Consider the following 22,490-nt stretch of genomic DNA (forward strand, 5'->3'; position numbering starts at 1 on the left):
GTTCCATAATTTTCAATAATCCCCTTTTGAACCTGATGGAGACAGAACAACTACTATTTTTTATTAATTTTTTTATTAGTTTTTACATTTAATTTTTTAAAAAAAGAGACAAGGTGGAGGAAAAGTGGTTTCCTCAGCGTCTATTAAAGATAGACACCTGAAATGTTCAGTGAAGATTCCTATGACAAATGCGCATCTAATCTATACTTTGTTTCATCCATCGTTTTCGTATTTGTATCAACTTCTCTTCAAGACAGACGACTGAAATTTTGAGGGATTAAATAAATTTACATTCAACATATTTTTACTAAGTTTTATTAAGATTAATTTAGGTGCTAGATCGATTCCTAGATTTTTAAGTTTTCATGACTTTTCTGAACCTTATTCAAGATAGACAGCTGATATTTTCAGGGATTGAATAAGTTTACACTTTACATATATATTTCTATCAAATTTTTTGTTAAGATATGCTTATTGGTTGGGGTGCTAGATCGATTCCTAGTTTTTCAAGTTTTCGAGATTTTCTCGACTCTAGTTCAAGATAAACAGCTGGGATTTTTATGGATTGATTACGTCAATATTCTACATATTTTCACCAAGTTTTGTAAAGACTTACAAGTTTTGGTGAGCTAGAACGAATCTTAGATTTTTACGTTTTTCATATTAGCTTAATGCTTTAAAAGACATTTTTGAAAGTTTTCGTTATTTATTTTATGTAAGTTTTTTATTACATACTCTATAGATAATTTTTTCCAGATGTTTATCAATAATTTTTGAGCTTCGCTACTTGTGGATGTTGTCATATAAAAGCTGCGCATCTGTGACCGTTTTCGGTATTATTTTGTCAAATTTCTCAATTTCACACACAAAAAATCTGATTAGCCAAATAAACAAAAAAATTACCAGAATCATATTTATTCACATTAATGAAATTACAAAAAATGAAATTAATACTTTTATGGAGATGTATTTAAGTTTTATCACAGTCTTGCCTTGTTGAGGCGCAGTGTAGGTGTCCACTTAAGTCTTTATTTTATATTTTTAATGGCCTTTTCTTTCATTTTGGAAGACATGTTGTTCTAAAGCCATATTTTTGAGCAATTACAGTTACTTTACAAATTTTATTTTAATTTATATTAAAATGTTTAGAAAAACAGGTCAATTTGTAAGAGTTTGAAAAAATTGTCTGATGTAATGTAAACAGTCTTTTTAATTTCTTTTAGAAAAATTCAGATCAAAATGAATCTTTGTTTATATTTTGTTGGAATATATCTGGTTTTTACATGGATTGTACTGGCAGCTTTGGAGTTCTTTATACAGGTGCTTCTTGGACGGACACAGATTTATACCTGGAGACTGTTCCTGGATTTTAATAGAATTAAAGCCTTTCGAAGAAAGGAGGGAAAAGTGCATTGAAGTAGAATAAATTTGGTAGGAATGAAAGACATAGGAGATAAAAAAGGGATTTTTGATAATTGAATGATATCTTAATGGACAATAGCATGGGTGGCGTGGACACAGGTGGTTCTGGGGACCTTGTGCTCAACATCAGCGCAGTCAACGGAGTGAATAGCCTGAAAATAAAATAAGACATTATTACAAAAATTTGATCAAAATCTTATTTGGTTTCAAAATATTAAGGCACTGTTTATCAATTTGCTTTCATTTATTTCTTTAAAACATATTTTGAATAAGGATGGATGAACTAACTAATTTAAGAAAAATATTATCACTGTAATTATTTCGCCCCTGTGCTCATGATTTCCTTGATAATTTATCAAATAGTAATTATACTTTATCTAATGATTGTATGAATGTGTAAAATCTTTGATAAATTATGTGGTATTCGGCAACCGTGAGCCATGTCTATGGCACCCCTGATCTGGGGTTCGGTGTAGGGTCAATGGCCCTCCCCCGAGTCCTGGGGAAGGGGTCTAGTGACCCCCTCCCTACGCTTAGAATTAATGATTTGAATCTGTCATGTTTATTATGGTTAACTGTATTCTTAATTCTCCCCCACCCTTTCCAGGGATGGGGGAATCATTATTGCCCAAACTGACCATTGTATATGTATTATTTATGCTTTTATGTTATGATTATTTATTCCTATCCATGTAATTATTGTTTGTTGTATATAACTGCAGTATCTCTTAACCCTTCAATAAAGTGACAACTGAAAATAGATGTTGATCATTATCTAGTGAAAGCTAGAGAAGCGTAGCTTCTCTATAGTAAGGTGTCCACGTCTGTCACACTGCCGTAATCTAATTGAACTCCGGTGTCTGCCATTTATCCTCGGCGGATACCACAACTTTGGTGACAGCTGTGTGAGATTACGGCGAACCACAAGTGTAGAGCAGACGCGCATCTGAGGCTAAGGTACTCCCAGCAGTGAATCTGGCAAAACTGACGCAAGCAACCTGAATTACCCACCCTGGACAGCAAAGTCTAACTCTGCATCCGGCAGTTGTGGAAGCGAAACAGCGAAATCTGACGAATAACCGCGAGCAGCGCTGATATCTAACGGAGAATTGAGCGCCAAAAGGGCTGAAACAGGCCTGCGGACCGGCTGAAACAAGCCAAATACGTGTAGACGGCTGAAAATAGGCCAACTTTACTGCAAGAAATAGCAGGATCCGAACCAGTGGCGCTAGCAGGACGGGACATTCCCTGCCGCCGATAGGCTGAAACATGCCACATAGCTGCAAGCTGCGAGCTAACATACGGGTGTAGTGCACCAGAACAGAGAAAAACTACGTCAACCCCGAGTATCCTGAGAAGCTACAACGCAGCCACCCATCTAGAAGACAGATATTATATCACATTTGCAGGGATTACCACCCTAGTGTGATGGCCAAACAATAGATTTATGAGCAAAGCTTGGCAAACAAATTGTTGTGTTGTGATAAATCTAAGAATAGAACAGGCTTGGATTACTGTGTATTGTGATAACAGCTAAAAATAGAACAGAGTTGGTCAACAAATCTGTTATGCAATTGTGATAAGGACAAAAATAAAAGCTAGATGTAATATAATCAAAACAATCTCAAGCCCACAGCACAAAAACAATACACCCCTTATTCCAAGGGAAGGGGAGGGGCCCCTCTCCATTGAAGGCAAATACAATCAGGGTGATATAACAGATAAGCCTAAGATTAAGAAGCAAAGGCCCCATTACACCAGCACACAGTTACCCCCCTCCCTCACAGTGGGAACGGACGGAGTTACCCCCGTCCCCTCACGCGCTTCCCCCCTTCCTACCCACACTAGACTAAGTCCGTCTGTAGTGTGGAGCTAGCGATCGGATACACAGAGCGCCATTCCCGGGTAGCGCAACAGAGTGCGGAAAATATCATAAATCCAACGGACGAAGCGGACCAATGAGAGAGCGAGCTGAGGGGTGAGAGCGCGTTTTCCCCGTGTGCGCGGATTTGACGGCGCGAACGCGCGTTACAAGGACAGAAGATTCCACGCACACACACACACACACTTCCACACCAGAGCGGAGCTACTCCATAGCATTTAACAGGGGTATTTTTAGCAAATAAAGAATTGCAAGTTTCTTTCCTCCTAGCTCTAGTGTGATAAGGGAAAACCCAATCAGTTCCTGACAGCAGTTCAGACCCTCAACATCTATCTACCTCAACACCTAACTATTGATAAGTACAGCTAAGTTATATCTTTGCAACTAAAACTCCCAACCTAGTGATACAAACAGTGTTGGCTGTTAGGCTAGGAAGCCTCAAGTGACAACCCATTCATTGTAGTACTGTATAACTTTGTGCCCGCCGTTTCACCGTTGACCCAATGGACCAGCATCAAGTCCCAGGAGGTGACCAAGCCCCAGGATGGCTCCAGGATGACCCTCAGCCGGCCCCAGCCGAGTACCGCAAGCTGATGCTGAGCAATCTGCCGGAGTTTAGAGGGCCGCCCAAGCAGTCCTGGTCGGCACATATCCGCCGACTGGAGATGTCATGGGCGGCTTACCGCGTGCCACCTCATGATTCCCTCAACCGCCGCAACGCCCTACTACTGTCATTGGTAGGGCAAGCGGCGGAAATGGCGTCCCATCTGTTTGGCGAGGCAGGCCAAGCCTTGACCTACGAACAGGTCAAGACCGAGTGTGAATTGCTATTTCGCCCTGCTTTTGAATCCCAAACGCTTAAACAAGCGTTTAGGGATTACAAGCAACACTCGACAGAACCTATACAGGCGTACATATCAACAAAGTGCGCCTTGTATAGGGACGCCTACAACCATGAGGATCTTGAGTTGTTGGTGGACGAATTAAACCGTGGAATTCGTAACGCCAATGTAAAACGCCTCATGATGAACCATGAAATTGCGAGTGTACCTGAGTACACTCGCAAGGCCATGTTCACCGTGACCATGGTTACTAAGCAGCTGAAGGAAGGTGTGTGCTTAGTGGACTCGACCGACGGGCTGACTGGATCTGCCTGCATCCAGTTGCCCCAATATGACGAGTCGGAGCCAATGGAGATTGGCTCCTTGGCTCCGGGTCTCCACCAGATGGGGAAGGTCGCTCCAGATGACAAGGTTCCAGGCCGCTGCTACCGCTGCCAGGGGAGAGGCCACCGAGCTCGAGACTGTCCAACGCCTGTGGAAGTTAGCCTAGAGGAGAGGCGCACCCAGCCACGCCGTGACCGTTCTGCCAAGTGTGAGCGTTGCCACTATGACGGTCACACGGCGGCCGATTGTAGAGCTGACTGGGCCCAGGTAGCCAGCCGCAGGCGCACCGCCGACAAGGGTGCCCCTCCAGGGAAGCCCAGCAGAGTGGCCCATATGGAAGGGAGCGCGCCCCCAGCACCACCACCGCAAGCAGCCGCCCCCAGAGCTGCGGACCGAGCCGATGGGATGCCGCAGTTTGGGACTGTCCCAGCTAGAATCAACGTACTGGGCGGCGCGGCTGAACCCAACCGGGTTGGCCTAGGCTTCAGTCTTAACCATCTGGGGCCAGAGCTGGTACAGCCCAACAACATAGCCGAGCCAGAGGTGCTGAGGCCCCAGCCTTTCAGCCTCAACATGATGGAACCTGCCCGACTGAGCCTACCCAGCAAGAGTGGAAGGGCGCTGTCCAGCGTCCCTGAGACGGTGTATGGGGAGGCCCTGGCAGCCGCTGAACGAGAGAGGCAGGAGGTGCTAGCCAGCACCTCTGCATCGATGTATGGGACGCCACCCGGCGTCGCCACCTGGGATGATGGGGGGGTGCTATCCAGCGCCTCCCACCTTGTGCCTGGGGCGACAACCGTCGCCGCCACCGAGATACCTGGATCCTGGAACGAGCCAGCCTCCAACCTGATGTCTGGGGCGACAACCGTCGCCGCCACCGAGAGACCTGAGTCCTGGAACGAGCCAGCGGTCCCAGAGGAAGGGGTGACACCCGTCACCCCCAGCCAGCCAGCGCCACCAGTCTGCAGGGAGAGCCCAGCTACATGCCAGCCAGTGCCACCAGCCTGCAGGGAGAGTCCAGCTACATGCCATCCAGAGCCCTCTACCAGCCAAGGGAACCCAGCAGCTCACCATCAGGATAAGTTGAATTTGTTAAATGTGTTGTATCCAAAACCTTGTAAACACCCAGCCTTGCCTGTGCCCCCCGCACCTGAGGCTGGGGAGATTGAAATTTGGGAAAATAAGGACTTGCCTGTGCCACATGCACCTGAGTTCCTAGGGCAGGGGAGGGCATTGAGTAAGGGCGAGCCTGTGCCACATGCACTTCAGCCCCATGCCACTGGGCATGCCCTGGACCAGGGAAGGGAGCACTTAGGGCTAGGGGAGCCGACACCCAGGCAAGTGCCAGTCGCTTGCCAGTCTGTCATTGGGGAGGGTATCGGGGTGCCTCGGCCGCATACAGATAACGCTCAATGGAAATTTGTATCTAGCCAGGAGCAGCCCAGCCGTGTCCAGCCCCAAGAAGCAGCCGTGACCAGAGCCGGAGATCCCCAGCCGCGTGTACGAGGAAGATGGTTACCTGGAAGCCTCTCCCATTGGTGGATGGTCCTGTGGGGCCTCCTGCTGGCAGCCGTGTGGCCTACAACCAGCTACGTCCTGGTGGGGTGGGACTGTGCCAACCCCACCCATGTCACGTCTTACAATAAAGAAAAGATGTGTGACACGGAGCCCCTACACCAGGAGGTGCCCCTGGGCCATGACGTCCACGTCCTGCAGCAAGTCAAGGTGAGGGAAACCACTGGGTTCAGCTGTCAGCTCACCGTGTCCCAGTGGACATTCAGGTGTGGGGTATGGGGTCACCTCAAGGTGACCTCGGTCCCCACCCTCATGAGGCCAACCAAGATAGACCCAGAAGCGTGCCGAGACCTGGCCAGGAACCGAGTATACACGTTGCCAGGCAAGACCCAGCCACTGACGTTCCAGCTGAACCACCCCCTGTTCTTCACCATTGATATGGTGGGCGCCCTCGTCAACAGCCCCGAGGGGGTGGGTTGCGAGGGGGAGGACGTCCACTTTGAGGGCCAGCTCTACCGCAATGAATTAGTGCTCCAGGAGCGGCGGCTGCTGGTCAAGGAGGAGACCTATGTGGTGGAGGATGGACGGGTGGAGTCCCAGTCTGACCACCTGACCCTCGAGTGTCCCCATTCTGAGCTGTCCTGTATCACTGGGGAAGCAACCTACGTGTGGGACCACCTGGGAAGAGATTGCCCCTTGAGGCTGATCCGCAGCCTCCAGCCCAGCCTGGTGAGGGATGCATATCTGGTTGACCATCAGGCCCAGTTTTTCATCAACATGACCAACCCCACCTCAATTGTGAACTGCGACTTCGAGGCCCATGCCACCAACCATCCAGCGTTGTTCGTGGCAGCTGACCCAGCCGCGGCTGCGCTGCCCAGAGTGTCGGCCAGGGATGTTGACGTTCCCCTTCAAGCACAGATCCATGCAGGTTATATTGGATTTACCCTGGAAACGCGCATGAGAAGCACTGCAGCAGAAGAAGTAGCGGCCAACTGCTGGAAGCTCCAGCAACTAGATCCGGCCCACCCGGTGCGTGTCCAGGGGAGCACGTTCTCGGTACTGAGGGGAGACATCCTGCTGCAGCTGACCTGCCAAAGGCACAAGTATGTTGTCCGCGAACACAAGGAGTGTTGGGACAAAGTGCCAGTGGAGCCCACAGGTTTTGTAGACGCTGTGACACGGGTATACAGTGAGCACGCCACCAAGATTCCCTGTTCCTCCACCTACCCCCTGACTGTGCACGCGGAGGAAGGCTGGATAGAGTTAACCCCTGCTCCCAAGAAGAGGCCACCCCCGCTGGATACGCCTAAGCAGTTGTTGACAGAACCCTTAGATGACTTCAGTTCAGGTGGTTTGTATTCGCAGGCTGAGTTGAATGACTGGCAACAACTGCTGGCGTTCCCAGCATACAAGAGTGCCATGCTGACCGGCCTATCCTATGGCTCCTGCGTTCAGCAAGGCAGCTGTTCGGCCACAGGAGACCATGGGATAGTGTCCTACAACATTGACCGACTGGCGGAGGAAGGAGAGGCAGCCCTGGATGTCTGGGCAGGATTTAGACAAGCCATCCACGAGTGGGGAGATGGCGCCGCCATCCTGTGCTTGCTGTTGCTGATCCTCAAACTGCTGGGGGACCTAACCATCATTTCTCTGGCAGCAGCACAAGGAGGAGTCCGGGCAGCCCTGAATGCGATATCACAAGTGTTCCTGTACCATCCAGCCTTGTATAGGAAGGCGCTGGCCAGAGCCAGGCTCAACCATGCCAAGTCCCGGGACTTTTCAGTGGACTGGGATGCCATTCCCATCGGCAGGGAAGCAGCCGAGGAAATGGTGTCTATGAAATCAACTGACAGCGGGCATGACCGCCCAGGTAGGCCAGGACCGCCCTCTGGCAGACCCCGCGGCCCCTCAGGAGGACAGGCCGCTGCTCAGACAATCAACCTGGCAGCCGGTGCCCCAGCCGCTGCCAACAACAACCCGCAGGCCCCACTGCTGACCGTTCCAGCAACAACTGTGCCACCAGCAAACCTGATACCTGCCGGCGCTGACCAACGTATCCAACCTAAGTCAGCCTCTGCCTTCTATCCCACATTGGGAGCCCATCAACCCTAAGAAGATACTCACCACTAGGATTCCATTGAATCATTATCGTTTGTATATATTTTAGCCCTAAGGAGCGGGCCGAAGGCCTCAACCACTGTCGGAAGTCTGGTAGGGAAACCACCTCCCAGCCTTCCGAGGGGAGAGTTGTGGTATTCGGCAACCGTGAGCCATGTCTATGGCACCCCTGATCTGGGGTTCGGTGTAGGGTCAATGGCCCTCCCCCGAGTCCTGGGGAAGGGGTCTAGTGACCCCCTCCCTACGCTTAGAATTAATGATTTGAATCTGTCATGTTTATTATGGTTAACTGTATTCTTAATTCTCCCCCACCCTTTCCAGGGATGGGGGAATCATTATTGCCCAAACTGACCATTGTATATGTATTATTTATGCTTTTATGTTATGATTATTTATTCCTATCCATGTAATTATTGTTTGTTGTATATAACTGCAGTATCTCTTAACCCTTCAATAAAGTGACAACTGAAAATAGATGTTGATCATTATCTAGTGAAAGCTAGAGAAGCGTAGCTTCTCTATAGTAAGGTGTCCACGTCTGTCACACTGCCGTAATCTAATTGAACTCCGGTGTCTGCCATTTATCCTCGGCGGATACCACAATTATACTTCTTTTTATTTAGAATTAGTAACATCAATCATATAAGATCTTGTGTTTTAAACCGTTATTATTGATTTTAATAGATGATTAAGAAATAATCAAAAAGATAAATTTTTTAATGAATAAATTGTGAGTGTTCTTGATTAAAATAAATTTGAAAAAGGGAGGTGACGATTTGTGCTTTACCCATTTTTATTTTATTTTAATTCATTACAGAAAGAACTGAAAGAAGTACAATTTGCCATAACTTTTCAAAATTTCTAAATATACAACTTCTGTACAATAACTTATAGTTCTTTTTTCCTCGTGAATTGTTATTGCTGTTCATGAACATAATATAAAAAATGCATAAGATATAAATTTATTATGATGTAATTAGCCCGCCAACATTTTGCATTGTTGTTTTATGTTAATTAACTAAATATTATTTAAAAAGTACTTTAACAATGGACACATTACAAGTACTTAGAACGTGAATTTATTGTTACCCCTTTTAAAAAGTATAGTTGAGTGTTATTTTATAGTTTACTTTGTCGACCTGTTCAACTTTACTTATAATCCCCAGAGCAAAAACTTAACCATTCCATTGTACCTATATAATAAATGTACATATGAATAATTTTATTAGAACTATTTGCTCGAATCATTTCAAATCAAACTTGTTGCTAATAGAGATTTAACTATCTTGCAAGAAGGAATACGTTTTTTAGTTGATTTACCTATAATTTTATTATAGAATAAAGGTGTATTCTATTCCGGCTATTTCCATGCAACTTTTTGTTCTTGTTTGCAATAAAGCGCACCTTTGATATTTGAAACACCTTGTTTGGAATCATATTCGAGACTTAACTTCACCAGTGAGAATTTTGATTTTATTTCAGTGTTTTCAAGTGGCTTATCTACTATTATCTGACATTGCCTTTAAAAAAAAAGAATACTTATATACTAGCCTTTATATAAAAGAAAAGAATAAGAGAACTTCTCATTTGTAGCTATATATATGTATATACTGATGATTTTTAGATTATAAAAACTAAGATATAAAAAAATTGTTGATTATCCACTCAATTTTTCTGAAATAATCTTAATTTCCCAACTGAACAGTAATATTTCTGATTACATCTGTAGTAACTAAGCAGAAAGTTAATTCAAAGTTTAATAAAGAAAATGAAGGATGGGCGCGCTACCTACCAGGATTTGAAAACCTCAAACATTGCAAATTTATTTTAAATGGAATAAACGTTGAAGTAAATCCAATTTTTTTCCATTATTACATACTTCCATCAATTTAGTTTCTGAACCTCTGTTAGAAAGTATCAACATTTCTTGATGGTCAATTCATTCAATTAATATTGCTGTCACGCATATTAAGTTTTAACGTGTTTGATTAACAATCGGTTGGGGCCTAGATTAAAACCCGACACCTGCAAGATAACATGTTAAGATTATTATTTTGATTAAATATCCCATTTTCTATTTTTTTTTATCATAAAATTATCTGGTTAGCAAAAGCCATTAAAAATCAAATTAATTATTGCATCAGAAGTTTCCAGACGGAAAGTTTTAAAAAAATATTTTCTGCAATTAAAAGTAATCAACCAAATGATTTTTTTCTCATAATAGTAAGGTTGAAAAGAAATATTGAAAACATTATGTGTAGAAAGATTTCATTTCAAAATCTTTAAACAGGTGTAGCTGTCTACATTACTTATTACAAAGAAGTAAGAATATCTTCCTTTTTAAGATCATTATCACTATTTTACTTTTTAATTTATCTTTAAATAGTTGCATAGACTTTGCTTGGAGAGATTTGTTGGGCCAGAGATTTTAAAATTATCTTTAAGCAAGCATGTTTAAGAAGCAAAGCCACTTTTGTATTCATAAACTTGATGATATGAATATATACTTAGAAACACAATTTAAAACTAGCTAGGCCATTATTTAAAATCAAATATAAAGTAGTAAAATATCAGCCAACAACTTCCATTAAGTTTAAATTTACTTAAATCTTTCGTGAATTAAATTGTATTTTTAAAAAATGCATTTAGTTTTTCTTGTTCTTGTTTCTTTGTTGCAAAAAGTTTAAAATATTATTGCCACCCACCTTATAACCAAAGTAATGTGTATATTTATGCCTCGCAAACTCTCCCAAGAAATATTTTTGGTGCATATCTTTTTAGCAAAAACTAAATTATATTTTATTCATAATTTTACACATTGTCTTGCTTTGATGTTGGATCAAGGGTTCATAAAATGTAAGTTAGAATCCAAATTACATTCTCATTTTCTACAATTTTAGTGAAACTTCTATACCTATGTTATTAGGAAATAAGGAAGATTTTATATTCTTCTTTCCAATTATTTTGTGATACTAAGAGTGAAGATTAATTGTTATTCTATCTCTTAAGACATAAAACAAAAGCATCTTAAACCAAGTAAAATGTTTTTAGCAAGTCATAACTAGTTAAAACAATAATTGATAGCTATAAAAAAGACACACAATATACATAAACAGTAAAAAATCTACGTAAAATATTTAAGCCATGGAAAGCAATTTAAATTATGAAATTTTTTTTTTACACAACTACAAATTCTTTTATATGGAAAATGGACTTTGGAACAAATGTATTTTAGAATGTAAGTCGACTTTGCTCATGACATTCAATAAAAGCCATAGTCTCAACATTAAGTGGAATAGAAAATGTATGATTGCATGGTTATTCTGAAAATTATTTTTTAATTTATTTAATGAATTTAAATTCCTACTTGTGTTGGTAGTGCAAAATGTGATGTGTTAAATGATTAATGTTGAATAAGACAAAGAACCAATTTACGAATTATTTCATTCTCAAACTACAACCTTCATCTAAAAACCCTTTTACTGATGGTTGACAGCATAAATAAACCTACCCATGTCCCAACTCTATTTGTAATTACATAAAAATAGAGGGTTTTAGAAACAGAAATTTATCTTTCTGAAATTTGGATATACATTACACAATCTCACAGAACTCACAGAAACTAAACTTTTTGAACATAACGTATAATCTTTTAAAATCATTTTATTCATACCCGTCATCTAAAATGAAAAAAAATATTTCTGGCTAAATAATGATAATCTCAAAGTTCTCCACATATTTAGCTGTCTATCACGTGTACAAACCCATTGACATGTACAAGCCCATTGTCATGTACAAATCAAATGTAAGCAATTTCTAAAAATCTATCTCCCTAAATGCTCTATGTCTTACAATTTATTATAAATTTCATCCACTATCTATAACAAAGTGTCTACGAAAAAATGATATTTCACGGTGGAGTGCCTCTTACCAGCAAAATAATAAGAAATTATAACGTTATTATCAACATTCATCAAATAATTTTCAGGGAAAATTTAACAATATTAAAATCCAAACAATTCAACTTGACAAAGACTTTTTTATCTAATATGAAAGGCATTATTATTTCGAAATAAAGATTAATTGATTTCTTACATATTTACATTTAGAATAATTAAAAATGGGTGAATAACATTATATACTAATAAGCTCATTCTGGTTTGTATTAAAGATCTGATTTAAATTTTAATTCAGTGTCTAAAATTTCAGTTTTGTCCTATAACACGTTTAACTGTTGACTATCAATTGAATCTGGTTACCTGGCAGCTCTTGACAGTCTGTGTGGCGGCAACAACTACGGGCTTCTTGTGGCAGACCTGTTGAACCTTGTCCTCACAGACAGTGGTGTACAGAACAGGGGCAACAACGGGGTAGCCATGGTAGCCAAGGAACTAGATAATAAACTATATAATATAAAGAGGCAGGTTTCAATATATCACTATCCACTTACCCAATCTAGTTCTACTATTGAAAATAACACTATCTTAGTCCCTGACAGGTATTTATCTATTCAAGTTTCATAATTAAAACAAAGCCCAGCATCCCAACCTAACTTTAGATTAGAGACCAACCATTAATAAAGTTGCTTCGATTAGTATGATAATAAGCAACCCATAGTTAACAATGACTGCAAATAAACAAGGAAGAGAATTTAGTATACCTGGGCATCAGCATCGGCTTCAGCATCAGCCTCTCTCTTCACCTTCTCAGCAGCTTCCTCACCACCAGTAGCCTAAATTTTTACATTTTTATACTTGTTGTGCTACTAGGCAAATAACAAACCTTGTTTTATATACACAATATTCAAAATTTGAATGATGTAATTCAAATCAGTTTTAATTTGACAAGACAGCTTTAGGATGTTCAAAAATAATTTATAAATTTTTTATGTTTTTTTTCATACAATTTTAATCATATTACATAATATTATTTTTATTGTAGACATAATATTAATTGATAATCGGTATTTTTTTTATTTTATAATTCCATGTTTAGAAAAATATTTTCCTCCTTTTTCTAGGAGCACCAAATGGTTTATGCTTTTTTTCCTTTAAAAATCAGCCAATTTCTCAGAATTACATGATTGTTTGGTCCGCAACAAAGAGCCACGAACTCATATTAAACATATTATGTTTAAAATGGCAGGGAGCGAGAAACTAATTCTGACTACGTAGAAACATAAATCAAGTTAATTATTCCGTCTTAAAAATAGGACAATTAGTATATACCCCTATCTTTCCTAAAAATAATATAAGCTTCCAAATACAGAATTTGACAATTGAATTAACAGGGAGGGGGTGGGGATTAGAGGAGATATCTTTTCCGTATTAATATGTCATTATGTCATACCTAAAAACTCCGAAATATTTTGTTTGATACTATAATTGAATTATGATACTCTCCATTGTAAAACTAAATTTTTTTTCCTTGCTGTATAATAACCGTGATTATGATTATGAGATAATATAACACATCAGATTGATAGCCTTTTTACTCAGGGGATAGATAATAACAATAATGTAGGGATGTATTTACCCCTCATCCTTTTCTTAACCTAGTTCACAAAAGACATAGGTTGACCTATAAGTATAGAAGTAATATAGAAGTATAGGTTGTACTTGTTCAAGTTGACTGTTGATCTAAGAAATAAATCTGCCGACCACTTAAAGTCTTTAGCAGAATATAAAAGAACCCGAACTAAAATAATTATTTTGTACATACCTCAACAACCTTGGGTGTGCAGATCTTGTGGGTGATGTCAGTGCAGACCTCCTCGAACTCAATCTTCTGGATAGGGACCTCAACGTCATCACACTTGTTGTCAATCCTGACAAAAATAAACATAAAATAATAGCCACGTTTGCAACATCTAAATGAAAAACAACCCTTTGATTGCATGATGTTTTTTTTCTTTGTTAGAAACGTAAACAAGGTGGAGAGGGAAGGGGGATTAATAAAGAAAAAACTCAATGTCATATACAGGTAACTTCCTGAGAGGTCTTGCAAAGATGCACATCGATTTAGCAATCTGTCAATAGCTGGGAGCATTGTAGACATTCAGACAATACTGTCAATAGTTGGGAGTATTGTAGACATACAGACAATACTGTCAATAGTTGGGAGCATTGTAGACATACAGACAATACTGTCAATAGTTGGGAGCATTGTAGACATACAGACAATACTGTCAATAGTTACGAGCATTGTAGACATACAGACAATACTGTCAATAGTTGGGAGCATGGTAGACATACAGACAATACTGTCAATAGTTGGGAGCATTGTAGACATACAGACAATACTGTCAATAGTCGGGAGCATTGTAGACATACAGACAATACTGTCAATAGTTGGGAGCATTGTAGACATACAGACAATACTGTCAATAGTTGGGAGCATGGTAGACTTACAGACAATACTGTCAATAGTTGGGAGCATGGTAGACATACAGACAATACTGTCAATAGTCGGGAGCATTGTAGACATACAGACAATACTGTCAATAGTTGGGAGCATGGTAGACATACAGACAATACTGTCAATAGTTGGGAGCATTGTAGACATACAGACAATACTGTCAATAGTTGGGAGCATGGTAGACATACAGACAATACTGTCAATAGTTGGGAGCATTGTAGACATACAGACAATACTGTCAATAGTTGGGAGCATTGTAGACATACAGAGAATACTGTCAATAGTTGTGAGCATTGTAGACATACAGACAATACTGTCAATAGTTTGGAGCATGGTAGACATACATAACGTGAAACCAATGTTTGAAAGCATGTTAGTTAAACCCATCCTAACTTACTTGGGTGTGCACTGCTTGAGAGTGACGGTCTCCTCTACGGTGGTGCAGTTGGGAGCATGATAAACTAGAGGAGCAACAGGAGCTACAGCAGCATGGTAGGGGAAGTAGGCATCAGCATCTGCTTCGGCGTCAGCTTCACGCTGAAAAAAAAGTAAAAACACATTTAACAAGATTAGTTTAATTGAAAACATAAGCCTTTTGAAATATTAAAAGCTATTCCTTCATCAAAAAGAGATATATTATTCCTTGTTTGTTTAAAATAAAATCAAAATGTATAACGTTTACGCATAAAATAATAATAATATTTGTGTTTTGTAACACAACGTATGTAATTAAAGAAGCTTAAAAAACTTGAAAGTAAATACTACAAGTTATTGTAATGGCTAAGCAAATAGTTTGTTATTTTTGAGGGTACTCATTAATATACAATTTATAGTTCTTTATATATTGTTTATGTATATATAAGTATGCATTATAGCTGCAGTAAAGAACAGGAGTGCAGGGATAAGACTATGTACGATAATTTAATATTGCCCTTAATTCTTATGAATACAATTTTTCGTTTAGAAGTTTGTATTTTTAGGGGGAGAAAATGTAATTAAGATTATCCCCTCGCCCTTCTTCCTGAGTAAAAATAAAGAATTATAAGTAAACATAATATTCATAATATTACTTCTTATATTCATGCAATCACACATTTGTCAAAATTTATCATAATGGATAACATTTTTGTTTCAGATCCTTTGTAATACTATACTACAGCATATAAAAGTGAAGGTATTAAAAAAAATGATAAAAAATTTGCAAATAAAAAAATTCTGGGAAAACATATGAATTTGTCTCTACTAGAACATTGTGATTTGTGTACTTTTTCCTACAAAAAGGGAAAGAATTTGTTCTTTAAAAATTAGTCACGAAATTCTTACAGAAAATACATGCAATTTGTCATAATTTTTGGAATAAACCCCCTAAACGACAAATAAATTGCACCATATATCTAACATTTATTTTAGGTAGAAGTAAAATTTCCAACTTTAAATGAAATAAGAATTTAAAATAACAAATATTGCATGATTATATCAACATAATAAAAAATATATATTCAAAACTGTTTATTTATTAAAAAATGACAAAATGAAGCAATTAAAATAACTTGAAAGTTTTCGTGTTTATATTATTACATTTTGTTTGTTTTTCTTGTCTAGTATTTGAAATTTATTTAACATTTCCACATTAATTTGGGCTAATTTTGTATATTTTAGTTATAGTATAAAACGCATGAAATGCGTGAGTCTTTAAATTCCAAAAAGATGTAAATTTTTTCGAATTTTTTCTGTGGGATACAAACTGATGAAGGATAGACCAATTTATTCAAGTAAATCGGCCATGCAATCGTTGTAATCTAGTGATTAAATTTCCACCAATTCTGTCGGCTAAACAATAGACTTTTTTCTCTCCTGGTATTGTAAATTTAATTTATCTACATGATATCATAGGGTCTAAATGGCATAAAATGGAATCCTGCATTTCCCATTATAAAGGAATCTGTAACTACCAATCAATGATATAAAAATGACTTAATGACAAAGATAATATCAGTCCAATTTGATAATATATTTTAGAAGAGTAAAACATAATTACCTTGACGACGGCAGCATTGGAGATGGCGAGAGCGGCGACCACACAAACAAACACTTTCATCTAGATATCAAGAAACAAAATCAGTATTTTGAAACAAACTGCAACTATATTGTCCAATTGTAGTTTCATTAGTTGATGTAAATTATATTCTATTAAGAAGAATAGTCATGACTGACATTAAATCGACCCTCAACTTTCGACCTATAAAAAGCTCCACTGTAAATCAGAAGGTCCAGTGTTTAGAGAGATTCAAGTCAGCAACTTAAATAATTCGATAAAAAATATTCGTAAAGGAGAAGTGATTTTTTTTTTTGGGGGGGGGAACGCTTTTCAGAAATGATGCCATTTTAGACATTATTTTAGATTCATTTCATTTGTTGGCTATACTTTTTGCCTGATAGGACATACTTGCAGAAATCCTGTTACTTTTATCTACTGATAATCTATAAGCTTTTAAAAAGTAAAAGGTTTCGTGATTTTGAAAAAAAATATTTATATTAAACGCTCATATTACTTGTTTTATAAATTTAATTACATAATTGAAATTAAATCATCTTCATCATAAAATTGGCTAAACGTTAAATTAACAAGATATAAAACTAAAGATTGGCTAAATTAATTTTTAAGATTCGTATAGATTCTAGGTTTAATCCTAAGAATTAGCTTATTTTAGTGCAAAAGATAAATAGATTGAGAAATTTTTAAAAAGAGCGAGGGTTTACACCACCCCGTGTCATACAAGAAATGACATCATGGCTCTTGACATCAAAAGAAAGAGTAGAAAAGAAGTGGGAGAGGGGTGGTAGGGAGCGTCTTGGCTCATAGACAGGATTGGCTCATTTCAATGCTTTTAAGGACCATCAGAAAAAGGTTGTGCAGGTTAAGGGTTGGTTTTCTGTTAATTATTAGTTTACTTAATACCTTGAATTTCAAATAAAAAGATATGACCCAGGTCTCTCAGTTGCCATAACGACTAACAACCCATGTCCAAAATCCTTGTAAGATATTGACAAATGTACAGCAACTACCAAAACTGTACCTATGCTGTACAAATATTGTATTAAGATTTTGAAGGCAACAAATAACTACAACAGCTTAAATAATTCCGCGAAGTGAATGAAATCAATTAAATTGCTCTTTTATATTTTCAGGGAAAGGAATTGAGATTTTTAAAAAAAATTTCTGTTATATATATATATATAAATATAACCAAAGGAGGTATATTATAACAAATTAAAAACAATTTAGCCTCCTCCTTCCATTAAAACTAACCGTTTTTTGCCAATAATAGCAGAATGATATTTTTTTACTTGCGAAAATTTTTGGTCTATTATGATGCCTTCCTACGCTTATTATGCATTTGTTATTTCATGCAATTCAAATTGTATGAAATCCTTGGTTCTCCTGTTAAACCAATTAATTTTAATAATTCTTGTCTAAATCACTGTTTCTTAATTCATCTTTATACATTCTTTCTTTCTTTGTTCAATGAATCCTTGTTAATCTATTAACCTTTCTATCATAGTTTGGATCTGTTACAGTTCACGGTAAAATATTTTTAAAGGATGCTGGTGACTTAAACCAAGAAGATAACCCCTATTTTTTATTGTAATAAAATCAAGATCAATGATAACACTTAATGATAATTTCTCTTAGGGCTGTACCCCTTCCCATGTCAATATTTATTCTTGGACTAATACAAATCTTGTTAGTAAACTTGAAAGATTAGACAGCAACCTCCTCCGATTGTTTAATAATGCCGCCATGTGCAATCTTAAGCAAAAACCAACTGTACTATATTATTAGCTAAAAAATACCTTTGAGGGTAATATTATAATATCTTTGGTTTTTTTTCCAGCAATAATCGTTTTATATTCACTTTTGATGCAATGTTTGGAGTGACTGCATTGGTCAATTAATTTGTAACATGTAACAAAATACTTCAGTTACAGTATACAGTAGTCATAAATCATTCATTTAAACTTTTAAAACTAAATTTTCAATTTTTAAATAAATTTGCATAAAATCAAGTTTAGTATTTTAAAGGCTATTGAACGTATAAAATGGTCATTCAAATATGCATTTTTCTAAAGTACAAATACCTACCCGACTTAATAAAAATTTAAAGAGAGAGAGAGGGGGGTGGGGGTAATAATTGTAATGAGAAATAGCTGCGTCATTAAAATTACCATGAGATGTCAAGAAGCAAGAAACAAAAAGACCTATTGACAATTTAAAATTCGTGCATAATATGACGACATTTATTTCTAACCATATCTTTTCAATTTGATTATGTAGTGTATTCGAAGAATCATATTAATGAATACCTCTCTACCATGATGTGTTGACCTATTTGGAAAATTGTGATTTCGGGGATAGGTGTACCTATACATTTTAATTGATTTAATATATATCATGTAAAAAAACTATAAAATTATTGATTATTAAAAACGAATGATATAATAAAATAAATAGCTTCTATCTTAACGAGGATAACAACATTCCTAAAAGCGAAAATTTCAAATCAGAAAGTAACACAAACAAATCTAACACTTGTAGAGTGGCAGACCTTAAAAAGCAGGAAATATATTTTATAAGTCTAACGAATTTGTATATAAATTTGTTGCAAAATTGATTAACAAAATAGAAAACCTTCGCTTCTAATATTGTTCCTTGTTGTCCTGGAAATCATTATTCCAAAAATCAGATAAATATAATAATTTGAACATATTAACAAATATTGTCAAAAAGTAGTGTTAAATGGGTTTTCTGGAAACTTTATAGAGTTGAATAGAAATAGAAGAGTAGAAGAATATTCTGAACCCTTTTTTCGTCAAATCTAAGAGAGAACATTCCTAGCAGACAAAAATATTGTTTACTTTCGACTCAAGCTGATGTGGATTCTTAAAAAATGATAGACTCGCTATTCGAAAGTGAGGCAAAATTATTTTTGTGAAAAATCATCCAAAAGCACATTAAAAATCTACAAAAATTAAACAAAATCATATGTTAATAACCCTCTTAAGATTTTATTTCATTTTTGTAAATTTTTTTATTCGATTTTGGAGGATTTTTCACAAAAATAATTTTGCCTCACCAGCGAGTTGCCAGCCTAACTTTTTTTTTAAGAATCCAACTTTGTTTCAAGCTTTCAAATTGTAAACGAAATTTTTGGGCAATTAATTCTGATTCCGCAAAGCTTTCTACTAAGAAAATATACTGTTAACAGCTGACTTTTATGTATGTATGAAATGAAAAAAAACATGCCTTCGTAGGAAAATGTGTACATAATTTCAACCAATGAGATCCAATGTAAATTCCGATGCGATTCTCCTATTGGCTCAATCAGACATTCCCTCTCTTTCTTAGTACCTTTATTTAGAGTTGTTACACTTTCTTAATCGCGCATAATTGTTACAGGAATAATCATGCAAAATTTGAAATCGATGAAAACAATTCTAACATGCCTAACATAACGATAATATTTCTACGTTACAGACGGACGGGCAGAACTACCAAAATTATAGAAAAACTTCTCTTTCATATAAATGAGAAACAGACACAATTATTGAATATTAATTTTAATCTTGAGAAAAAAATAACAAAAATTCTCATCAAAAGAATTTTATCAGTGATAAAAAGAAAAACAAGTAAGTGATTATAAATCAAATTTCTAAGTATTGTGTTGATTTTATTTTGACTTTCAATCATATAGGACAAAAAAAGGATTGTTTAAAAATTAGTATTAACCTTTAAGGAAGCCAATTTGTCTAATAGTAATATTTTCATCGTTAAAATATCAAATAACTATTTTTACTATGAAAATGTTATTTTAACCATTATATTATGAAACAAGCATATTTCTATGTTATTAAGGCACAAATTTTTAACAAAGTTGAATTTCTTATATCCCTCATATTCATCTAGACACAAAATAATAATTTCTTTTTGTTGTTAAGCAATTTATTGCTTTTAAATTGGACTGAGATGTTGTAAATTTCATTTATGCCCAAAACGTGATTAAATTATAAAGTAACAAAATAAGTAATTTTCAAAGTTTTAATAATTTATCCTAATTTTAAAAAGGTAATAAGAGTATATTAAGACCTCGAAAATTGCTCGTCAGTGCTACATAATAAAATCATAGACAAGACGAATTGTTATTATTGACGAAGCAAAATAGTCATTGAAGTTTTAAGTTTGGAATGCAACACATATTTTGTATGTATATGTATGATATTATTAATATAAAACATAACACAACGAAAACAGACAATTTTGACAAAGTCACTTTGATAATTTGTTAATTATGTTTAATTATCTCGAAACAGAGAAAAGGATAAATTTAAAAAAAGAAAATTTAGGTTGTAATATTTGTTATATTTGTTAGATTAGTTTGAGATAAGGTAAAAATGATTGATTTCCTAATTGTATCAATAAATTGCAGATAATTATACCCCATATCTTTATTAATTGGATCCATATCATTGACTTTTTTGAAAATATTTTATTAATGCAAGTCACTGCAAATAAATGGCATAATTTTTAATTGTAAACATTCAAAACAGATAAAATGTTTGTAATGACCAAGAAGGGAAGGGAAATTAAAAACTTTTTGTAGGAAAAAAAAAAGATATTTTATCCAAGGTGTATAAGTTTGACTATGTTACAAAGAGAGAACTATGGAAGCCGGATAAGAAATATTTTATTCATGAATTATTATTGTAAAAAATAATGTAGTTTATCTCTAACTAACAATCTTTTACATGTTTATAATAACGAAAATAAAAAAAGAACTCTAGATTACAGGTCGTTTTGGCTTGTTTAAAGTTAGAGGAACTGTAGTTTTTCTTCAGATATCATATCAATGTTACTGAAGTTGCTTATTATTATAAAGAAACCCTATAGCATTTTAATTTTAAACATACTTTGGATCAAGCTAGAAATATTTTGCTTAATTATGTTTTAGAAAACCTTTCCCTATCCATGGTAATGATTTAATAGGATCATAATAGTAAGACAAAAGCAATTTGAAAAACATAATAATTTTTTCCTTTGTTTTCTGTTGCTAAGCAAGAATTTGAAGATATTTATTTGCAATCTATTTAACGAATCCAATTCATAATTAAGATAAAATTATGTAATTATTTAACCAGTAGGATCAATATTAAATTCTTTATGACATGTACTTATTCATGGACGATAACTTTTTTAGTAAGGTAAAAGTGAAATAATACAAAAAAATTAAAGGCAAATAAAGAAACGGAATAATGATGTTGGTTCAGTAACTTATCCCTATTTGATGAACCTTTCTTATTATTACTATCTCCTAGATATTTTAAAAACAGTATATGTAGCCTGATGTTTTTAAGTAAAATCATTTAAATAGTAACATTACTTTACAACAACCAAATAAGAAGAAACTGATATTAAAAACCAAATCAAAACAACCAAATGCTTTTTTTAAAAGTAAGGCTAAGTTTCTTCAATGATTTGAAAATGAGACTAAAAATGGTGAAAATCTTAACTGTAAAAAAACGGAAATAAAAAAATTCTAACCGTGGAGATTTGAATGGTGTAGTTGTTACGCGGAAGAAACCTTGTGTAAAGCTGTAGCTAGGCAACATTTTCACCATTCCTTTATATACCAAATCCTGGTCTGAGCAACAAGCTCGTCCAACCAGAGAGAAAGCAGGCCAGACCCAAGTACACCCACAAACTTACCAAAAATGCATAAATACAATTATTCAAGAAAGAACGAGAGTTTATAAAATTAAATATTTTCCGTATTTTAATTCTTCCTCTGTTAACCTGTAAGTAAAGAAGTAAACTATTTTGTTCCAATCAAAAGATTACCGAAAAGGTGATACCGATTAAATTATGTTCATCAGAGAAAATTCATAAGTGAAAAACATTTTTATCTAATTTT

The 22,490-nt window shown here is 36.5% G+C and overlaps 1 protein-coding gene across 1 annotated transcript; it reads right to left on the bottom strand.

Annotated features, from left to right (window-relative positions):
• Window positions 1–899: 899 nt before the first annotated feature.
• On the bottom strand, window positions 900–22,184 carry LOC145317187 (uncharacterized). Its single transcript, XM_080158144.1, has 7 exons — window positions 22,121–22,184; window positions 16,562–16,621; window positions 14,921–15,060; window positions 13,828–13,933; window positions 12,767–12,838; window positions 12,366–12,497; window positions 900–1,574 (listed from the first exon to the last, which is right to left on the bottom strand). Exons 2-7 carry the CDS (start codon window positions 16,619–16,621, stop codon window positions 1,488–1,490), a joined length of 597 nt encoding a protein of 198 aa, XP_080014270.1. The 5' UTR covers window positions 22,121–22,184; the 3' UTR covers window positions 900–1,487.
• Window positions 22,185–22,490: the final 306 nt, after the last annotated feature.

The sequence above is a fragment of the Acartia tonsa genome, chromosome 1, assembly GCF_053477335.1.
Source record: "Acartia tonsa isolate MP-2025a chromosome 1, ASM5347733v1, whole genome shotgun sequence".
NCBI classification, from domain to species: Eukaryota; Metazoa; Arthropoda; class Copepoda; order Calanoida; family Acartiidae; genus Acartia; species Acartia tonsa.